The 22,734-nt window shown below is 41.6% G+C and overlaps 1 protein-coding gene across 1 annotated transcript in view; it reads right to left on the bottom strand.

Moving 5' to 3' along the window:
- Positions 1–21,217, bottom strand: part of kcnab1a (potassium voltage-gated channel subfamily A regulatory beta subunit 1a) — a 102,612-nt gene extending 81,395 nt beyond the window's left edge. Inside the window, exon 1 of the mRNA XM_071497379.1 lies at positions 20,684–21,217. Coding sequence (XP_071353480.1) covers positions 20,684–20,955 — 272 coding nt within the window. The 5' untranslated portion in view covers positions 20,956–21,217. The remainder of the gene's footprint in view (positions 1–20,683) is intronic.
- Positions 21,218–22,734: the final 1,517 nt, after the last annotated feature.

Below are 22,734 nucleotides of genomic sequence, written 5' to 3'. Positions count from 1 at the left end.
TCAGGCTGCAGCATTTTGAATGAGCTGCCCGCAGTCCTCTGAAGACCACAGAGAGAGGAGATCATTACAGGAGACTATTTTCCAGGTTACGAAAGCATGTACAGGTCTTTCAAGGTCTGCTTTTGATCAGACGCCTCTTATTTATTACACTGTTGATATGTTTGCAAAGATTATAGTCTTACTAATTTTGGGGGATGAGAGAAAACTTATGAAATTACACTGTATATTGCAAAAGGAGACTGCAGTCACCAGTCATGGATTACTGTGTCTGTGCTGCATTGCTGCACTCAAGCCACTAAAACACTAAACACTAAATGTTTACGCATGCGTTGGCATTTATGCAACTGCTCGTACAGTTTTTGTACACAGTGCTGTGCATCTGTTGGCACAGTGTCTGCCTACGCTTGTTGCAGTGTTTAAACAGTGACAAATACTGCAGTAAAGTCAACAGGGTGTGTGTGTGTGTGTGCATGTGTGTGTGTGTGCTGGGTCTACACTATGCTAAGCTGTTATTTTGATGGTGATCTTTCATATTCCACTGCTTGTCCCCTCTCTCACCTCTCGTCTCTAGATAGGCAGCCTTAAGGGAGACCACAGTGTATTACATTTTCTAACAAAAGATAGCACTGCACCCCAAGACACGCATCCACAGTCACACACACACACACAAAACCTGGCAAAGACTCAGACTCAACTCCTTTATATTACGATCTGTGAAGACACACAGACACACACACTGAGAAAAGACAAGAAAAGTGCTGATCTGAGGAAGTATAAACTTTGCCTGCGTCAGTGTGTCTGCTTAGTGCTGTAAAGTGGAGATGTATGGATGACACTAAAACTGAGTGTCCACGCTAGGCATGACTGCACAAAATCATAGACGGAGGGAAATGACTAATGACAGGACCAAGACAGCGCAGAAAGAAGAGGGAAAGGAGAGAGTGAAGAAAGAAAGAAAGAAAGAAAGAAAGAAAGAAAAAGAAAGAAAGAAAGAAAGAAAGACACATGGGCAAGCTGACAGCAGCAGTGTGAGATAACAAGGAGCTTGGAGAAAATTAGGTTTAGTGGAAGAGGGGGAAATGAGGAGGAGACTGAGAGAGAGAGAGAGAGAGAGATGGGGAGGAAAAGGAGAGGGAGCTGTTTCCGTGCTGAAAGGAGCACAGTTGGATATTATATTGTCCCCTCTTGAGCTGTGGTGTGAAAGGTCTCTCTGCAGTCCACAGTTGGTGACACTCCTACGCTGATTCCAACGCTGCATGAGCACTGCAGCACCTCTTAAAGCCATATTTCACTTCGGTCAAACATTTCCTCTTCTCTTGGCAAACACTCAGAATCTCTGGGGAGCTCGTGAATGACTGACTTTCAGCTGCACAGCCTCTTTGCTTTTGCTTTAGAATCAGTAAATGCAAAACAAGGAAGTAGTGCTGCACTGCCTAAGCAAATATCAAACTGTGGGCAGATGAATAAAATGTCTGTAAAGGCTGCTACAGTTTGTATCTATGTGGATGTGCAGCTGTAGTTTCAAATAGTTTTCAAAATAACACAAAGAAAGTGGGAAGTGACAACGGACACTCACTGCTGCTCAATCTACTGCTGAGGAGTGCTCCTCCACTCTCTCACACACTCATACACACAGAGAAACACACTAGTGGCCCCACGTTTTTTGTGTCCATCATCAAAGAGACAGCAGATCCACAGCTCCCCCTAGTGGTGACACCACCAACCAGCAACTACACAACAAATTACAGGACACCCCCAGCTCTCCTCTTTTGATCTCCTTCTGCGTCCCCTTGGACTCTCATTTTAAATCTCCTCTCTGTAACCACCCCACGCCCCCCGTTCCCCCACCCACATCCACCACAGAGCTGTTAAACATGTTTTAAAAGACGTGTCTCCATTTTCCCTCTAGGGTTTCATCAGACACCCACGCTATTACCCCCCACCCCCTGTGCTTGGCATCATCATTACGAATTAGGTATTTAACTGCAGCTCTTATCTTGAAACATCTACAGCGAGTGAACAGAAAATTCTTCAGTCTCATCCTTGCTACACACACACACACACATACACATACACATGTACACACACACGTACGCACACACCTATGAGTGAATCCCTGTGAGGATTTTCTCATTGAGCTACATGAATGTGTGCTCAGACCTCAAAGACTAGCATTATTATGAGTTGTGGTACTTTAGCTGTGGTGTGACTGCAGAGTCACCTTGAACATCACTTAATAGTTTTAAAGTAAAAGGAGGAGTGTGTGTGTGTGTGTGTGTGTGTGTGTGCGTGCGTGCGTGCACGTGTGTGTGTTAAAGTTAAACTTGCGTGAAGCGGTGTGGGAGAGTAAGATGAAGCTCCACTGGGGCGTTATCCTCAAGCGACCTCAGCAGCACTGCCTCTTAAATAACCACTTATCACTCCGCATCAATAATGGACAAATACCAAGAGAGTGGAGGAGCAGTGAGGCAGCGATGAAGACCTGAAGACCCGAGCAGACAGAAAGAGAACGACCACGAGAAACAAAGACAGTGAGCGATGGTTCATTTGTGTCTTAACAGAAGATCTTTCCTCTTTATGTTAACAGCCTGCACCCAGTTCTAGCCATTTAAAACAAAGCAAAGAAAGAAGAAGAGGGAGTCAAAATCATGAGATTTTTCTGTAAGATTAAGATTGATATTAAGGTTAGGATTAAGATGGCCTTCATTAGTCCCACAGGGGAAATTTGCAATATTACAGCTTCAAAGCAGACAGTGCAAGAGAAAAAACTGCAAATGTCAGTGACAGCTTTTTAGAAAAAAGATAAAAGATAGATAAGAATATAATAATATATACAATTAGATATTTACAAAAATATACAACAGTTGCATCAGATTGTGGATATTGCACAGATTAGTGTATGATGTTTTTGCACATGGTGAGTGAGTTGTCAGTCTTTGGTGTGTGTGTGTGTGTGTGCACGCAGGTAGAGAAAAAGACAGGAAAGAGTCCATCAGATTTTTCAAGTTGTAAAGTTGATTTATTGACGAGAGTCACATCACAAACTCAATAGCCAACTACCGAACTGGTGATGCGTGCAGATGTTTGTGTGTCTTGTGTGTGAGTATTGTGGTACTGTCACATCTGGCAAGTAGTATGGAAACAGCATTGACTGATGAGGGACAAAACTGGTGTCCTAAATTTGTTTTCACTGCAAATCCATTCACCATGGACAGTTAGATGGTTTGTAGTTGGTCAGCTGTTGGAACAGGATAATCCTCTAGAGGGACTTTTAAAGGAATGTGTAAGTGTGTGTAAGTGAGAGAGAGCAGGCAGTGCACAAAACGATCCATCAGTGAGATTGACAAAGCAATAATTAACTCAACGCAGTCCTGTCTGAGTCTTAGCTACAGAAGTTAATCCTCCTCTGCCAGCTCTCAAATGACCTTACTGATCTGAAATACTACTGCCACTGGTATTGATAAGGAATTTAAATCTAGTGATTAGGTCAATCCTGAATTTCAAAACATTGGTCATGTGACAGAAGTGACATGCACAGTATATCTGTGTATGTGCAGTTACACACTAAGTGCATATACAAAATACAAAGACATCGCTGCATCACAGAACCCACTACTCGTACACACACGCAGGTGTTTTCACTTATGCTGCCTGAATAGATTTTTTCTCGAGGCCGCGTGGGGGCGTGTAGAAACATGCTTTCCTCTTAGAGGGGACATTTTTATTAAAAGCTTTAACAGACTCAGCTTCAGTGTTCAAGAAAACCAGGCACAGTAGAGTAGATTTCTTTTAACCAAACCTCCATAACATTAACAAATACACAGCAGAGAGGTACATTTAGCCAGCAGCATGGAAACAACAGACAGATCACAGACAGAGCCACACACACAATACAGACGATGAGATGAAGATGTAAGTTTGTTTGACTCACGTCGTCTGAGGAGGCCTTTCCATCCCTTCACTGCCAAACTGTGGAAAACTACTTGTAAGAGAAACTAGCTAACTCTCTCTCTCTCTCTGCCGGCTGTTTGATTTGATGCTTTCTGTAATTTGTTTGGTAAGAGAGGCTCATCTATTCACAGCGTCACAGTGCAAAGGCTCAACACAGCATGTGGACTTCACCAAAAGGTGAACAAATTTAAGCTGTCTCAACAAGTTGAAGAAACTCTGCCCGTGACAATAAGATACAACAAACTGTATCTTTTAAGACAACAATGAAAGCTGATTTACTGCATTTTACAGGGAGAATCAGAGGGTAACCCAGTGGCTGTTACACCCTTACAGAGAAAAACTAAATTCTCCTGGAGTCTGTTGCTTTTACCAGTTGCAGAGAAAGTATTTATACTAAAAGTCATACCCTTTAATAAAAGTACTAATACCACACTGTAAAAATACAATTATGAGTAAAATCCCACATGTAACTTCAGTAAAAGTATCTAAGTATAATCAGGAAAATTTGCTTAAAGTATCAAAAGCAAAACTGCAGAAAAATGGTGGCTGTGATTGTTATACTATCATATAATATAGCAGCTGATTATTGTTACTCATGCATTACTGTGTAAGCTGAATTTTAATGTTGTGGTTTGTTGAAAGTTTTAATATTTTATATATTAGTGCAGCTAATGATTTTTTTCAGTTATTTTCAGGTCAGGATTATTTCCTTGATGAATCAGTTGCTTGTTGAAAATACTCCTCAGTTTATCTCAAAGTGATTTTGTTCAACCAAAAATAAAGATAAATACATTCTTTCTGAAATAACTTAATCAATTATAAAAATAACTGCCAATCCATTTTCTGACAAAGTGGCTTCGAACTAAAGCTGAATAATTATAAAATAGTACAATATTTTCCTTTGAAATGTAGCAAAGTAGAGAGTGGCATGAAAAGTAAATACTCAAGTATCAAGTGTACTTATAAGTACCTGAGTAAATGTACTTAGTTATTTCCCTACAATGTCTTTAATGGTGTGTAACTTAAGTGAACACACTGCACCATAAAACCCCTGGTTTTCCCATCTTGTAATTACAAACTGAGGTCTTCTCTTTCTCTCCGTCTCTCCGCCCAGAGTCATTTATTACATGACTGGTTCTAAGCCAAAGGCGCCACAGGATCTGGATCAGTCTAATACCTTGTGTGTAAAGCCCATCACAGTTTAACACACCCTCCAGGCTTTTAATAGCTTTGAAGCATTTATAATAGAAAAGGCTCTAAACCGGGTACTTCCACTGCAATATCTGAATACAGGTGTACCAGTTTTGGTGTTTCTTTGAGTGTTTAGTCTTAGTGATGTCAGCACTTTCAGGCTGTATTAGAACTGTAGAGAAATTCCGATCTGGATGGTAGAAACTATGAGGTTACGCAATAAAACAAACACAAACACACACTTGATGAATCTGATTTGAATGATTTGTAATGGATCACCCGCCAATAAAACACACATCGTGATAAAAATCACAGGTTGCACGCCAACGCACACATTTCTGTGACCGCCTGACCAATTAAGTATTTAGTGAGGATACCAGCTCCTGTATTAAATATTCACTTGTTTTCCAAGATGAATAAAGGATGAGCAATTGACGCATTTAACTGCATGTGTATGTAATGTCTGTGTGTGTGTGTGTGTGTGTGTGTGTGTGTGTGTGTATGAGTACTGTGAAAGCGCGTGTTCTGTGAATTTGGATGAGTGCACAATTTCGCTCACTGCTTCTCAAGTGTCGATAGGTGACACATTACAGCTTCATTAGGCTCTGATTAAGCACACAGACTGACACGCACACACACAGATACACAAACTATTGCACTGATAGCCACATACACACTACAACCACCTGCCTCTTTTCATGAAGTGGTAAATAAAATATAGCATCATCTCATTTCTTCTCTTCATTTTTAACCGAAGAGAACCTTTAATTCGTTTGCCTCTCTTCACCCCCTTCATCTCCACTCACTCTCCACCACCTCTTCCCTCTGCTTATTTGGCACCATAATAAATAAACTCACATGTCTGGATAGCTTCTCCTTACATAGGCAGATGCCAGAGTCTAAACACTGATAGTGAACACAAGGCTCCAGTCCAGACAGGACAGACGTTTGACTGGCTGTGGTTAATAAACAGTCACTGTTGCTCTCTCTTATTTGGGATTCAAACACAGCAACACTTCCCTGCCTTGAAGTAACATGGGGCTAAGAAACACGGTGGTGGATGGATTTCGAAATCACAATCTCACGACCAAAATAAGTCACACAATCAGTCAGACTGTTACTCTACAGCAAGAAAATTTGACCTTTAGCTGGTAAACACAAGAATCTTCACATCCTTTTCACATAAAACACCAGTGACTTTATTAAAACTAGTACTTCAATGCAGAATTAGTTACTAGAGGAGACAATGATCATATGTGTGCAAAAGGGTTTCACAGAGTCAGAGCAGATTTAGTTTTAGTTTCTTGCCTGTTTCCAGTTCTTTTTTTTTTTTCATGGATTTTCACCCAAAAAGAGCAAATTTCAAAAGAATTTTTTAACTGATTTTAATTTTTCTAGTAGTTTTCTAGCAGTTTAAAGTGAATAAAGTCCTCTCGTGGCAAGAACAACTCAGAATTCATAAAGTGAAGATACAAAAGTATTTGGTAGTATAAGGTACCTGAACACTCATTCAAAACAGTGAAACTATAGAGGTGTCATTTTATAGTTTCACATCTAATCTTCAATTTTTTTTAAACAAACTTGCTATCTGAAAGACTGGTTGGCAGACGAGGACAATGAAAGATGTGAAAACTAAGACAGTAAAGATGACGGGACAGAAGAAAGAAGTGAGTGACAGAGGAGCAGGGAAACAACTGCGGGGACACTGTAACTCTGTCACCTTCACACCACAGTCTATCAGCAGGCTGAGCTCGTTTAATCAGATGGACTGACAAACATCCAGACGGTCTGCAAACACACACACACACACACACACACACGCACACACACACGCTGGTACACCCATGAGCACATGGCATATGCTTCATAATGTGACCGTCTGCCCCCTGGAGGTCTAAATGCCCCCTCACTGGCACTCCTTTACCCAGCATTCCCTGCTCTGTATCCAATAACATCATGGGCCTTTGATTAATCTATTTCTCCACTAGGCTGATTGAGTTGACGTCCACTTTAATATGAGGAGCATGTGATCAAAAATCACCATCTGCATCGGTAACTACTTTGGCATTTAGGTTAAAAGGGGATGTACTAGATTTTCATTTTTTACAGGAAAGCGTTGATTGAGCGAGAGTCTTTTTTTTTTTATTATTAATATTCATTTAGTTTCCCAAATGAAAATGGAAACTGCCTGAAGCTTCTTTTATTATTTTCAGCACTATAATGCCAAAGAAAGTACAGAGATACAATGAACCACAACTTATTGCTGCATCTCTGCTGGCATAGTTCAGCATTTTACAAATACAAAAGGAGCACCAAAAACCTGAAAACAAAAAGACAACTGAGACCACTGCAAGAAAGCTGTGATGCTTATTCTATGTAGTTTCCTACAGAGTTGATTTATGACACAAATAAAGTGTTTCAAATAAAGCAGGAAGAAAACGTCCTCACACTGGAACGTGATTCAAAATGGCAGGTGGTGGAGGCTTTTCATAACAGCAAACTGTAACAGCTGTACCCTCTTCAGTGCAATGCAAGAAGACTAGACTGAGAAAGCAAATAAAGCATAGAAGAAGAATGACAGAGCCGGGAGAAACAGAGGAATGAACCTGAGCCTTTGCCGGATGTTCAGTCAGTGGTGAGGCGTTCAGGACTAACTCGTGTGCTGGCTGGCTGTCAAAATCAGTTTCTGAAGCTTTTTCCTAATCAACTCTTTCTGGAACAAAGTGGCTGATTTCTGCTTTTCTGATGTGCTTCACTGGCGTCGTCCCAAAACGACAGTATCTGTCGCTGACTAGATAATTAGTGTTAACATTCACCACATTAGCCCTGAGGGAACGTTGAACACATATGTTCTGAAGTGAACAGCAGTAAGTTGTCACCGTGGCCAACATGGTTGAAAAGCACATTAACGATATAATGAACATGCACACATAAGAGGCAGCAGTTACTGTCTCACAAACACACACACACACACACATGCACGCAAACCAAAAACATACACCCATGCACCTGCACAGACACACACACTCATGAGTAATAAACTACAGGGCTTGTGAGGGCAAATCTGCTTGTAGTTTTTCTCTTCTTCCTCTTCCCATCTGTGCTATTTGTGCTAGAGAAGAAAGAAGATATTTCTGCTTTTTTTTCCCCCTGACTTTTCTCCAATCTCTCATTTCTTTTCTTGTGAGATGCTGGATAGTTTCACTTTTTCAGGCCCCTATAAAATATTCAAAAGAAAAAAAACTCACTGTCATAACAACCTATGATGGGACATCATGAGTAGACATTTCTTTGTTTTAATGGGTCTCAAGCTGAAAAGGCTGAGTTAGGAAATGCTTCTACAGACCACATCATGTCATGACTCACCTCTTTCTACACAACCACAAGGCCTTTAAAGGGAAACTGGTTTGAAGGACACTGAGGGCTCTTCACTGATTTGCATCTCTTCCTTTGGGGTGTTCATATGTTAATAAAAGCATTTCATATTAAAATTTTGGTGTTGACTATTTTTGTTTTTGTTTTTCAGAAGTCATGGCTGGTTTTGGTTATTTACAGTTAGAGCAAAGAGAGAAAAGCATTTACGTTTCAGGAATTATGGGCTAGAGAAGGAAAAATTCATGTAAGTAAGATACATTTTTTGTCCCGTATGTATGTGTGTATTTGTGTGTGTGTTTGTGTGTGTGTGCCTGTGTCTGCGTGACTGTGTGGAAGATGTGCCCAACACGGGTCTTGACCACTGGTACACACTGACCTGGAAAAGGACGTGGACAGCCAGCTGTTTTATTTGGTTACCATGGCAATATCTACAAACTTTCAAACACACACACACACACATAAGTCCTTGTATACACATATGCCAAGGTCCCAAGGCGGAATGCTAACAGCACAAGGCCATATGAGCTCCCATAGCCAGGTTGACCCAACAGGGATACAGACTGCCATCACACCCCTCCTCCTCCCTACTTCCCCTTTCTCTCTCTCATTGGTGGACACATGGGGGGGGGGGTGATGGAGGAATCACGCTCTTTGCTGTCATTTCCTCTGTGCCGACACAATGATAGAATGAGTTTAGGTTGTGTTATTATTACACTGATTGTTACATGGTCAAGTTTGTCATGGTCAGTGACGAGAGAGCCAGGGGAATGGACGGGCTTTTCGAATGACTAAAATACAGTTCATGGAAACGTTAAGCCAGCAGCCTCTCCAAATATAAAACACACATGGAGCCACATTTCTAAACAACATTGTGGAGCCTAGTTTGGATTTTATATGCTTTCCGTTACATATGGTAAAGTGGAACATGAAATTGCTCGTGATAAACAGGTGTGTTTACCTCATTTGGTGTTTGGATTTGTGATGTGTTTTTCCCTCCTATACAAATAACCAACATAATGTCATGATAAGATATTAACATTCAATGGTTCCTGTTTTGTTGGTAAGTGTATAACAATGTTTGTAGAGGACAGTAGAGAATATGTGTTGCTGTGTGCATGAGAAGCAAGTGTTTGTTGCCAAAGATCATTTCTGTTCATGTGCAATTTTCCAGTATAAATAAGTATAATAAGCTCCAACCAACAACAGAAACTCCCATCACGGAATGAAACACTTTATTCACAATCACTTTTCTGCTTTTTTCTTCACTGGAGGCAACAACGCAGTGAAGGCAAAGCGGCTACATGCTGCTGTCTAGCCTGAGGGCTGAGCAGTGATCCACAATGTTCCAGTCACACTCACTCAAACCGCTCACCAACACGATGCTTAGTCACAGACTAGAAGAAAAACAACAAAGGCATGACAGCAGTGGGTCTTTACCAGCGCCTGAGGAACACTCTTTTAAGAAGGCGATCATGTCCAAAACACAAAAACCATTTAACATATAACATGAGCCATTAAGAGGATGACTGAATCCGTATTTTCTATACAGCACATCTGTAGGTGTCCATACTGAACAAGCATGGCCCTGGCACAATAACTTCTATGACTGAGACACATTACTTAAAACAAGTTTATTTTAATCCAGCATGTGACATACATGAAAACTATAATATAGTTTATAAAATGAGTGTAGGAAATCTCATTGTCCTCTGTTTCTGTTTATTTTAAGAATGAATTTGTGGAGAGTCACAGAGGAACAGATCAGTTCTGAGTGACTGTAACTACTCACACAACACACTGACATAAATACATGCCGCCAAAGAGTGATTGATCAGAGAGTGGGTTCACATAGAGATCAATAGCCCCTCTGATGCAGTGGGCATTGCATAATATAACAAAGGTGACCAGAGTTTGTGAGACAGTAGATGGGCTGAATGTGTTTTTTTTTTTCTGAGACTTCTTCCACACATCAGATCTCCACTGTGTCTACTGATGCACTAGAGGCTGAAAACCTGAACATTCAGTAAACAGTCATGACATCGTGCACAAACACCATCCAAAAAACCACAAATCGCACAACCAACCACCAACCGGAGCAACAAATCTCTCACCCCTAATATGTACAAAGTCAACTCTGGCACCAAAGACAGCAAATAAAAAAATGTATCAACAAGGGAGAACCCAACGTTACACACACACAAAAAAATGTGGACGACTCTTATCAATCTCAAATCAGCGGTGGGTGATGCCAGCAACCACCCCACTCCTTACCAGTAAAGCTGTTAAGGTTGCCATGGCAACCAATTAGCCTGAAGATATGAGCCTCAGGGTTTTAAGGAGCTACTAGGAAATCCAGGAACGCCTCTCAGACAGATCACACACACACAGGTGAAGTTACCTGTAGACCATGCCTGTCTGACTCTTCACTGTGTCGTGCAGCGACAGCGAGTGGAAGTTAAGAAACTCCTCCAGCTGTTTGAGCTCCACCACACTGTTGGGTTTGTTCGGCGTCCACAGCATCGGAGGGGCATAAGCCCGAGGCCCTGTCCCCGAGGACATCTGACTGACAAGCCTCCCCTGGCCCGGCGGGCCTTGAGCCTGGACCCCGCCCTGGCCTCTCGCCCCCTTCTGCTTCGGGTTGGGAATCTCCGGACATGTTGCTTTGTACAGGTACATCTTCCTGCTCTCTACCTCACTTTATTCTCTCTTTCAGTCTCTCCCTTCTTCTGTGAGTCTGTCCCACAAACATGTACGCTCGGGCTAATCCAGGTAGGCCCCTCGCCCACGCGGTGCTACATGGAGCAGAGGACTCAGTGTGTGAGTGTGTGATTAAAGCTCAACGGAAAAAGAAAAGTGAAGTATTCCTCTGGTGAATCTCTTATTTAAAAAAAGGAGTGCAGGAAAATCCAACTTTGAAAAAACAGAATTTGAAAAGGGAAAAACAGTATTCAAGAGTCCATAATTAAACTGTCTGCAGGCTGCACGTCCACACAGGAAAAGCAGGCTTTTTCCTTACATGTACTCCATCATGAGCTGTGCCACATATGTTCTCTGTACACACTTGCAGATAGAGAGAGAGAGAGAGCGAGAGATACACACTCAGATAACCCTCTCTCTCACTCTCTCCCCTCTCCCCTTTGCTCTATCTCACAACACACACCCTCGTGCCGTCACTTTGCCCCCTGCTCAGCCAGTCTACATTATAAGCTCAGTTTGGTTTTGGTCCCTATTAAATGGCATGGGAATCTGGGACATTTTTTCCCGCCCCCCCCCCTCCTTCTCTCTCTCTCTCTCTCTCTCTCTCTCTCTCTCTCTCTCTCTCTCTCTCTCTCTCTGTCTGTCTCTCTCTCTCTCTCCATCTTTTTTCCCCTTTTCTCTCCAACTCCTTCTTATCCTCTCTCCCACTCTCACTTTCCCAATCATCCCTCCTTTGTCTCCCAGTATTCCCTGTGTCATAAGCCCTTTCACTTACTCCTGATTTCCTCTCCTGCCTTTCTTCCAACTCCTGCTTTTCCTTTTTCCTCTCCTTTCCTTAGTCTTTTATCATCTGGCACAGACCATGAATGTGAACATTTTGTGTGTTTGTACTTTACTCACTTGTCCAACCCCCACCCCAATAATATTTCCTTTTAATCTTAATCTTGCATGTCTTACCACTTGCACTCCCTTTCTCCTCTAAACAAAATCTACTCTGGAGTTTTGCCGATAACAAACACCTAAAATAAACACACACACTCTCACAGACTCATGCACACACAGCCAACAGCATGTATGCACAATTGCACACAGTCTGAGGGCAGTGTCTTTGTAATGAAGTGAACCACAAAATGAAACCAGGAAGCCTCCTTCTCTGGTCTGTTTTCATTCTTCCAGTCTTTCTCTCTCTCTCTCTCACTCTTGCCACACACACACACATACACATACACACACAGTATATAATCTCTCACCTTTGGCCTCCTCATGGGAGTGTTCAATGACATCACGTCTAGTCCTCCAGTGGATTGTGGGAATCATGAGGAATGCCATTCTCCCTTATCAGGAAATCTTAGTTAAGACACACTGTCACTCTGTCCACACACACGCACATACACACAGAAACACACACACACACACATAGTGTATTCTTCCATTCATCCCTTGCCCACACATCAGTGGAAACGTTAATGCACTTAATTATGTCTGTAACTTGTGTGACTGTGTTGTAGATGCCTTTTTATTGGATTATATATCCATCCTAAGTTTGACTCTGGTTCTAAGTTTAACTTTTGTTTGTCAGGATCAAATTTCTCTCTTTTCGTATCAGCGCATGTATCAGGTACCAACTGCTTGCCTGAACTTTGTTTCTTAAACTTTGGGTCCTAACCCAAAACTGTTCATAGACCTGATTTGTTCTGATGAGTTTGATTAGGTTGCATTCTTAAAACAGATTTAAAAAAAAAAGGCTTTCTGACAAAAGAAATAACACAAATGAATGGCTTGCGAAAACCACATGTACTCGCATGTTTTCTTTCTTTCTTTTTCTTTCTTTCTTATCAAAACTGTCTTCAAGTGAGACGTGTGCAGTGTTTATTTTTCCAGAGCCGACCCCTCAGAGCACCGAGCAAGGTTGACTTAAAAATGAATATATGCTATGCTATACATGCTACACTATTCATAAATTATGGTAATGCAAAGACAACAGCACACATGCACACACACATCCAAACATGAAGAATTAAGTAGAGAAGATGGCAGGGGGGCAGCTGTGTCCATTGTCCAGCAGGATGGGTGGAAAAACTGATCCTGCCTGGCAGCAGGAAAGTCAGCTGAGCTTATGCAATGCCAGAGTGTGTTTACAGTGTATTTATAGACTCTAGGCACATACACATCCATGCACATGGAGCCTATACATGAACATCCATCTAATGGATATTCTGTAAACTTTGATATCAGCAGAACAAACGATTACAGCTGTTTTGTGGTCACTGTCATTTTACTTTTTCTCTTTGTCTGATTATAATTGATGTTTCTCTTTTGTCAGTCTGACATTTTCCGATGAGCCACTCGCCAAGTGAGCAGGTGAGTCACTGATAGCAATACCACAAAAAGGGGGAGAGGATGTAGAGAGGCTTAGGAGGGGGTGGGGACAGTTTGGGGGTGGGGGGGTCCAGCTGGGTGTTGTGGCAATGGAAACTCTGCTTTATGAGAAACAAAAGTAGGATTCAGAGATCTTCTCTGTTCCACTCCCCCCTTGTCATCATATTTATTTCTGCTTATCTTCTATCTGACTTTTCTTACTTCCTCTTCCCTTAACTGTCAGTATTTACCTGCTTTTCATCCAATTTTTTTTTCCATCAGCTTCCTGTTCCCAGAGACTAATTAACCATCTTTTTCTGTCTCTTTCATTTTGCCCCCACCACCCCCACATCATACGCTCCCTCCAGTGAGTGAATCCCTATATAGTGATTGCATATGTCTGATAATTACCCAGTGTTACCCAGCATGATAGAAACAGAACAAGTAGAGTGGCATGCCATAGCATAGCACTGTACGCATTTTTTTTTTTTTTTTTTTTTTTTGTGAATAAAATTTTAAAAAGATTCGACGACTCAAGGTCGTCCACATTTTAATTTTTCACTTAATATCTGCAGTGTAACACTCTTTCTTTTTTGCTTACTCAAATGAGAATCTGTTTCTATGCCATCTGACTCTATGGCAGCAATAATTATGCCAGTGATCAGTCTCCAGCCCTCAGGGACTGTCCTGCTCCTGTTTAACACCAGTGTGTTGGCCTAAATTCTCCACTAAATCCCATTGTTATTATCATTGAAATTCAAGCTTAATGCTTAGGAGTGAGAGCAAAGTGAGCTTAATAATATTGTATTACACTGACTGAATGAAATACATGGACGATGCATCAAGTGCTGTGTTGCATCATCAACGTTACAGCTGTCCCTACGCTCCTCTTCTTATTATCCTTTTAATCACTGAAGAGGTGTTAAAAGAAATAACAAGAAGAGAACAGAGTGCATTTTGTTGCTTTGCTATGTCAGAAATAGTGCTAATGTTTGGATTAATATCACAGTATTTCAACTGTTGAGGGATGGATACTTCTAACATGCTTCCATCCCAAGTGCCAAAGGAGTGGCTGCAGTGTGAATCCAAGGCCCCGGTCAGACCTGGCATTGACATGTGTCTAAACTGCTTGTCTGGGCAGCATCCCAATGCTTCATCCATCAAGCTATAATTGTACATGTGTTTTTGTTCTCCACACAACACTATCATGTTGCCACCACTCTGTCTCTGGTGTTATAAGGAAGTATAAAGGCAGCAATAGTGTCGGGTGTCATTATCATTTGAACCAATCAAGTTTTGCTATAGAGTCTGGACCTGTAGGAAAAAGGACTTGAATAACAGGATTGTATATTAAGTGATTTTTAATAACAGAGGTCTCCAAAAAGATACAGAAAAATCAGATTAGATCTGTGACTATTGCACCGTGAAGGTGTTATTGGGCCAAGTGTCCCTAAAGTTCACAGGGAGCAACAGAGCCGCCATGTGCTCCTTAAAGAAACGATTTTAACTGACTGGGTCTCTAATTATCGACGGTCATCTAAAGATGACAGTTTACCTGTTTGATTTTAAATATTCTGTCTCTATGAAAAGCAAATAAGCATTCGATTAATTTATGGCATGAACAAAATATTTACATATTTCAGAGAGAGAAAAACCTATTTTTAGCTCAGTTCTAAAAGCGCAGGATTTGTGTGGTTATATTCTGACCCAGTTTTTATGCAGAATCACTGGAGAGCTAAAAGTGGCAGCAATTGTTCTGATTCAAATGAGAGTGAGGATATCCAGCCATCGCATGCTGTTTGGCATCCACATCATGCGCTCAGAGAGGAGAGCTGGAAGACTCTGCGCGCGTGTGTGTGTATGTGTGTCGGCTGACTGGCGCAATGGGGGACTTTTGAAGGGGTTCATCTCTTGCTCACGTCTTTTCTAGGTCAGAGTCAATCATTTGTCGTTCTTTCAACAAGTTTTAACAACAACAACATTATAGTAATGGAGTCCCAGTGATCGTCGTATAATGGTCAATATGGATTCTCCAGGGGGAATGAATTAAACAACGTGTTTTTTTTTGTCTGTGTGTGTGTGTATATGTGTGCTGTATGTGTGAAGGTCGTGCTAATCTTACGGTGATTCACACACTGTAGTCCTTTTTATTGGTGTTGCATTGAGCTCACCACTTCGGAAACATGCCTATTAAACAGACTCACACACACATACACTCTTCACACTCTACATGCACCTGTCAGTCTGTTTGTCAAGCCATGAGAGGCTTTCATCATATCTTTATGAGCCTGTAAATAGAGAGCATGTGAAGTGCGCAGCCACCATCAGCATGTCACTAAGCTAACTCTAATGTAACATTTAAAACCCACAACTGAAATAACAACCAGACATAGTTGATATGTGTTTTGACATGGGAGATCACTTCAATACACAGTGTTGTTTTTCTATCCATGTTGAGATGTACATTATACAAACAGGAGGACACGGTTTAAAGAAGGATGTTGTGGCAATAACAATAATAACAATAATAAACAGGCTATAATCCAACAAGCGCAGTGAGTTCTTCAAGAAGTAAGTGAACCCTTTGGAATTATCTGCAATTTAAAATATGGTCAGACCATCATATAATTTACAATAATTAACAAACACAATCTATTGCAACAAATAACACACAAATCTTTGTATAGTTCACACTGAATACAAAATCCAAACATTCACAGTGTAGATTGGAAAAAAGCATGTGAACCACTCGGCTACTGACATCAACAAAGCTGGAGTTATGCAGGAGTGAGCAAACCTGGAGTCCAGTCAATAAAACCAGATTAAACCAGATAGAAACACTCAGACATTTTCAGCTTGCTCTTCACGAGAAACATCTGCTGATGTGAACCGTGTTTTACAAAGGAGAGATCTTAGAAGACTTTTGATCAGGGATTGTTGATTTGCATAAAGCTGAAAGGGTTACAAAGTCACCTCAAAGAGTTCAGATATTCATAAGTCCACAGTCTGACAAACTGTTTAGAAATGGAGATGATTTAACAGCTGTGGCTCCTCTGCTTAGAAGTGGGCGCCCAGTTAACACAACTTTCAAAGCACAACTAGAATTGATCAGAGAAAAAAAAAAGAAAAGCTGAGATTTACAGCTTGAATGAATCACTGCTGGGAAAATGTTTTAGGGGCTGATGAAACTAAGGCTGAATTGTTTCAGAAGACCTCGCATCACTATGTATGGCGTAAAAAGCAAACTGCATACCAACATGAAAACGTCATCCCAACAGTGAAGAGGCATGGAGGGAGCGTCATGATTTGGGGCTTTGCTGCCTCTAGGCCTGGACAGCTTGCCATCATCAAGGGGAAATTGAATTGTAATCAGGGTGTTTATTAGGAATCTTACAGAAGAAAGTCAGGGTGATTGACCACCAGCAGAAGCAGGACAATGACTGTCATCAAAGTACATTTACTACAGAATTACTTCAAACTAAGAAAATTTCCCTTTTGAAGTCGTCCAGTCAGAGCCCAGACCTTAATCCAGTAGAGATAATGTAAAATGGCCTCAAGACCACTGTTCACACCAGACATCCGAGGAATATATCTGAATTGAAGAAGGTTTGTAGGAAGAATGTTCCTTCTGAAAATTATGCAGGTCTGATCAGCAGCTAAGTGAATTTGCTTGCTTGAGGTTATTGGTGCCAAAGGAGGCTCGACTCCTCATTTATAGATTCTGTGAACGATCATCAATCCCACTACATGTGCTCTCGACCACCAGAGTGTCAGACCAAAACAAATGGCCACCAAGAAATGCATGCATATCAAGTGAACGTACGCAGCCCGATTGGAAAGTCCAGACATTGTAATGATTTCTAAGGTAAACTAGGCCTTGCAAACACTGCAAAGTTCTTTTGTCAATGGTAAGTTATCTGAGGTCTATAGTTTTTTTATGTTTAGAGATATAAGACTGTAGCATTCTTGATCCCTTAATTTCAACATTCTCAAGTTTCTATATGTAAATACAGATAGGGGGTGCATTATTCGGCTGGTCCGATTTTGGATCTGCTGAGATTTGCATCCCCTGGTTTTTAAGCCAAGATTAAATGTACTGATAGAAGTTGCATTATTATGAACTATGGGTTTATTTTTTGGGCCATCTAAGTTTATCACATCAAAAACTGTAGACCTTGGACAACTTATCATTTATAAAACTGAAAAAAGAACATTGCCTTATTTCCAAGGTGTAGTTTGCCTTCGAAATCAGCACGTTGTTGTATGCATTTGTCAGTGGGCAGGCAAAACTCAGCAATGTACCAGCCTCCTTTCTTCCCCAAACATGACTTAAACAAACAGGCAGGCATCTGCACCTTCTTCTGGCTGAACAAGTATTAGGATTATTCTCCTGAACTGACACTAAACATATCAAATGTGCAGAATAAAAATAATAAATAAATATCTAAAATCACTTCTATCAAAAATATTTACCATTAACTGACAATGACACGCACAGTCCTGCATTTTCCAGCCTCAGTGTTGTTAACTTTTCCTGGCTCATCACCTGGACTGTAGTTGGAAGTTCAGAGGAGAATGGGGAACTTCCATCTTCAGGTATTGTAGTTGTGGCACAAACAGCCTGAAGTACACAAACATTGCACTGTATGTTCACAGCTACACTGCTAACTGCTAACTAACTAGCTCTTTTCCAGTTGCCAGCATCACCATTCTCTCTCTCTCTCTTTCCCTCTCCCCTGCTAAGCACACAGCTAAAGCACTGGGCGATTCCTGAAAGGAGCTGCTCTACTCCTGTGACAATATTCTGTCTCAAACTTGTCAAACTTACAGCAAATCTTGCATGGAGATGACAAATCAGTGTAATTTGTTCGTTTAAAATTGTTATTGCTGTTTCTTCATACTTAATGCGCATGTTGAGTGTCCACATGTTTGTACATGCGTGTAATGCGTACAATATCATAACTGATATCAGAGTGGTAGAATCTGACACAAGGGAAGTTTGACAAGCACAATTTGGTCCTCACTAGTGGCAAAGATACTCTATACTGGTAGCAATCACCCATCAGAGCCCAGGATTGTGTTCAATGTGCAATCCCATAAAAAAGGCTGCTGTCCCCTCTGCTTGACAAGCTCCTGCCCTTGTCATAGGGACATGGTCATGTTCACGCAAATGACAGAAAAGATAGTTACAACAGCTGATAGACGAGTATAGACTGTATATAAAAATGGACTTGACATTTTCCTCTGAACGGGACCATAATTTAAACATCATGTTGTACTGAAGAAGAGTTTCAGCTATTTCAGCTTGATTTATTAATAAATCAAGGGTAAAGTAGGGCCATATTCCCATAGACTTTAATACAATCTGACTTCTTTTTGCAACCAGTGGAGTCACCTCCTGATGGTCATTAAATAGATGCAGGTTTAAGGCACTTCCGCATTGGCTTCACTTTTAAGACCCGGAGTCTACATTCATTTTTATATACATGTAACATGTATGTAACAACTTGCTGACCTTGATCTTGCTGAATAATTACAACAACAATTGCTTCAGATGACACATAACCAAATATTTACATGCATTTTGTTACTTCTGACATGCACAAGGCCAATAAAATGACACATTGCAGCTGCCAAAAATCTTAGGCAGAGCAAAATCACATGTGACAAATTTTAATGGTCTGGGCAAAATAATCTTGCTCCTTCTGTCAGTTCACTCAGTATGGTTCTGTAACCTCCTGCCAATTAAATTTTCTCTGACTAGTGAACAAATGCAGTTGGATTACAGAAATCCTTTTGAATTGTGTAGTACTGTGCTGTGTTGCTCTACAACATAAATGGATCCATAAATATTTGGAAGGCCTCAACATTTGGTCGCCACACTGTGTCCTTGCTTCCCTATCGTCCTCGTCTCTTGTCCCTGCTCTGCTTTGTTTTTCTAAATTGGAGAGTGAACAGAGCCAAAACCAACAGGGAGGCTGGAGAATAAAGAGAGAGGGAAGAAGAGAGGAGGGAAGATAGGAGGAAAGGAAAAAGGCTGGACTGCAGACTAATGAATGCAGAGCTTTAGGCTTGAATGATTGGAATGGGACACAGATGGATTAGGCATTTAGCGACAAGAAAGAAGAGTAGAGTGAAGACATGGAAAGGAGAAGAGGGGGGGTGTAACCCAATACTGAAAATATCCATGTGTGAGAGAGAAGGAGAGGAGAGGGAGAGAGGGAGAGATGAGAAAAAAAGATTACCAACACTTGCTGCACTAATAGTCTAACTTCCAAAAGTGGAAACTGTGGTGCACGTCACATGCTAAGAAGCCACGCTATTGCTGCTTTCTGTCCGTCAATCACACAGACAGGAATCAAAACACGCCCTCCAGCCTCCATATGTTTTGTCACCATGGTGTTAGAAGATGTCAACACAGGCTAATGCGGCAAGACAGATGCTGGCTATTAGCATTACGGCCAGATCAGGTGACACAACTCTAATCCGGAGGTCGTTATGACCAGTGTGACTCCTGTGACACACAGAGCTCACAAATGAAATGATAGGGCTATAGGTGTGTGTGTGTGTGTGTGTGTGGTGGGAGGCGGGGGACCACTTGTCATCAGATAGCAGTCATGGTCTGGCCCAAAAATACTTGTCAGCGTGCATGCACAGATCATGTGTATTTACTGTACACTGCACACACATACACACCAATTTACTGGTCGTAGTGCTAATGATGTGTAGAGAAGGAAAAAGCCCTTGATACTTATGTGTGTGTGAGTGTGTGTGTGAGTGTGTGTGTGTGTGTGTGTGTGTGTGTGTGTGTGTGTGTGTGAGTCTGTGTGTGTGTGTGTGTGTGTGTGTGTGTGTGTGTCTGTGTGTGTGTAAAGGAGTGTGTGAGTGCTTATGAAATAGATTTATCCATGGAGTCAAATGATTTTGTGCATCAACAAGCAGCTCTGAATAACACATTAGGCCTTCAGTCTGTTTGCACTATGTCAAGTGCAGCTTCATGGTCCTCATGGTGGTCATTTAGGCTCTCTCTCTCTCTCTCTCTCTCTCTCTCTCTCTCTCTCTCTCACACACACACACACACACAGTCACAGTCACACAGTGCTTAACTGACCTGTAGGGCATGCCAGTCTTATGCGCAACTGTCTCCTCTTTGCCCAGTCCAAACATTTTCAGGTACCAGGTGGTCTCCATTTCTCTGATCAGCGCCGCCCTGTGTTGGGATTGCCCCCCCTGCCTCCCAGAAGAGGAGTTGCGCTTGGCATCCTGGGAGTTACTGCGGTTGGTTCTCGTCCCGCTGAGAGAGGCAACCGATTGCTTGCGGTGCACATGGGGTGGCTGGTGTCCCCCGCTGACGCCCCCTCCGCTGCTCCGGGCGGCTAGCATGGCCCCAGAGGGTGCCCCCTCCCCCTCAAGGCCAGAGTTCAGACAACAAGGTGAGGAGGAGGAGCTTCAGCGTTTCTAAGTGTTTCCAAGTCCTTCGTCTGCCCTTTCTGGGATGACCAATCAGTCCAGCTTTGGAGAGTGATGCATATCTAAGGACAGCTTATTTTGTCTGACTGTCAGGGTTCACTCAGGTCTCTCTGTCTTTACTTTTTGACCATTTTTGTCTATTTGCTCTGAGTTCTTTTTCTCCTCTTCCTGTCTGTCTGTCTCTCTGTCTTCCTTTCTGTCTGTGCAGTGTGCTCTCTGGTCTCTTATAGCCTCATCCAGCCCTGAAACAGGATCCTGGTTTCCTTGTCTCGTCACAGCCTGCCCTGGCCTAAAAGGAGGGAGCTAAACATGCCAGGGTGTTGACAATGCGTACAAACTCACACACAATCACACACACACACCCTGCATATATGATAGAACACAGATACGTCCGGGTACCAAAACAATATATAACAAATGATATAAATACGAACATAAACTGTATAAATGCAGGTCCATCCACACATTAACAATGACATCTAGGTAGTCAAAAGTCAAAATACAATAAAAATAAAAAGAATACTCAGCATTTCAGTGAGGATTTATACCAATAAACACAGTGAAAATTGTTTGAAGCAGAGCTATAAACAATTATTAACACCCACCACATGTACACTGGCATACACAGATTGTTTCTTTCTATCCTCAGGGTTGGGACCAGTGACAACTCTATATTTACACACCTCCTGGACCACTTCAGAGTCTTAGAAGCCTTAACACCATTCCTTGTGTCATAAGACTCCAGGCTGGTGTGGGAGAAACTCAAATTTACACCTTTCCCAGGCATAAAAATGTGGAAACACAGACATTTGGCTGCAGTACACGTTTAAATATGTGAGCGCAGATGTACAGTATGCTAAATATTTGCAGTATTTCAGATGCCAGAATAGGAAAATTGTTATTTGGCCATTGCATTTTAAGTTTGGGAGTGTTACATAAAAAGTGGCAATATAAAAACAGTCACAGCTGGGCATTGCAGGGTAGTTTGAATGTATGTTAACATGTAAATTCAAATACCAAGGCTTTGTGTGAGGTTTTGTGTTTCGCTGTGTCCATTTGAGAGTGTTTGTCCTGCTTGAAGTTCAAAGTTCAAACACACACAGACACCAAAGAGTCTTTATGGATTCCCTCCTGACAACTTTCAAGCAGACTTTAAGATCTTCTGTAAACATTTTCTAACCACAACCATGAATAAATTTAGTTTCCTGCCTGAATACACACCAGAGAGAGGGACACAAAACAGCAAAGCACTGCACAAAGAGAGGGGAAGTGTTTGAAGTGAAGGTGAGCAGAAGGACCCGGGAGGTGCACTCGCTCAATCATCCTTTGTATGGTGGAGGGGGACTGCATGCTGATGAGATGTTCATTCATGTCAGCTACTGCAGGAGAGCAGGGGGCTGGTGTGGCCCTTTAATCAGCACAAGTCTCGTCAAACACATGTAGATGTTCAAAGTTATTCTGTTGCAAGAGGAGGAGAGAGAGAGAATTTGAAACCAGCGTGGAGTTCATTTACTATGAAAGCTGGCTAAGTTAAGTGCTGGCTCCTTGTCCAGGCCAAAGGATGAGAGTAAGCATTTGTTGGCCTTCATTAAAATGTTTGAATAACTGTTTGAATTTAAACTGACCAGGTCAAATAATGTCACTCAAATCATAAAAGTCTGGTTACACATTTCCTAGTGTTTGACTCACTGA

The sequence above is a fragment of the Trachinotus anak genome, unplaced genomic scaffold (genome assembly GCF_046630095.1).
Source record: "Trachinotus anak isolate AG129_WGS33_773 ecotype Australia unplaced genomic scaffold, CSIRO_AGI_Tana_v1 ptg000014l, whole genome shotgun sequence".
In the NCBI taxonomy this organism is placed as follows: domain Eukaryota; kingdom Metazoa; phylum Chordata; class Actinopteri; order Carangiformes; family Carangidae; genus Trachinotus; species Trachinotus anak.
The sequence above is the reverse complement of the archived record's forward strand: the minus strand, read 5'-3'. Positions and strand labels throughout refer to the sequence as shown.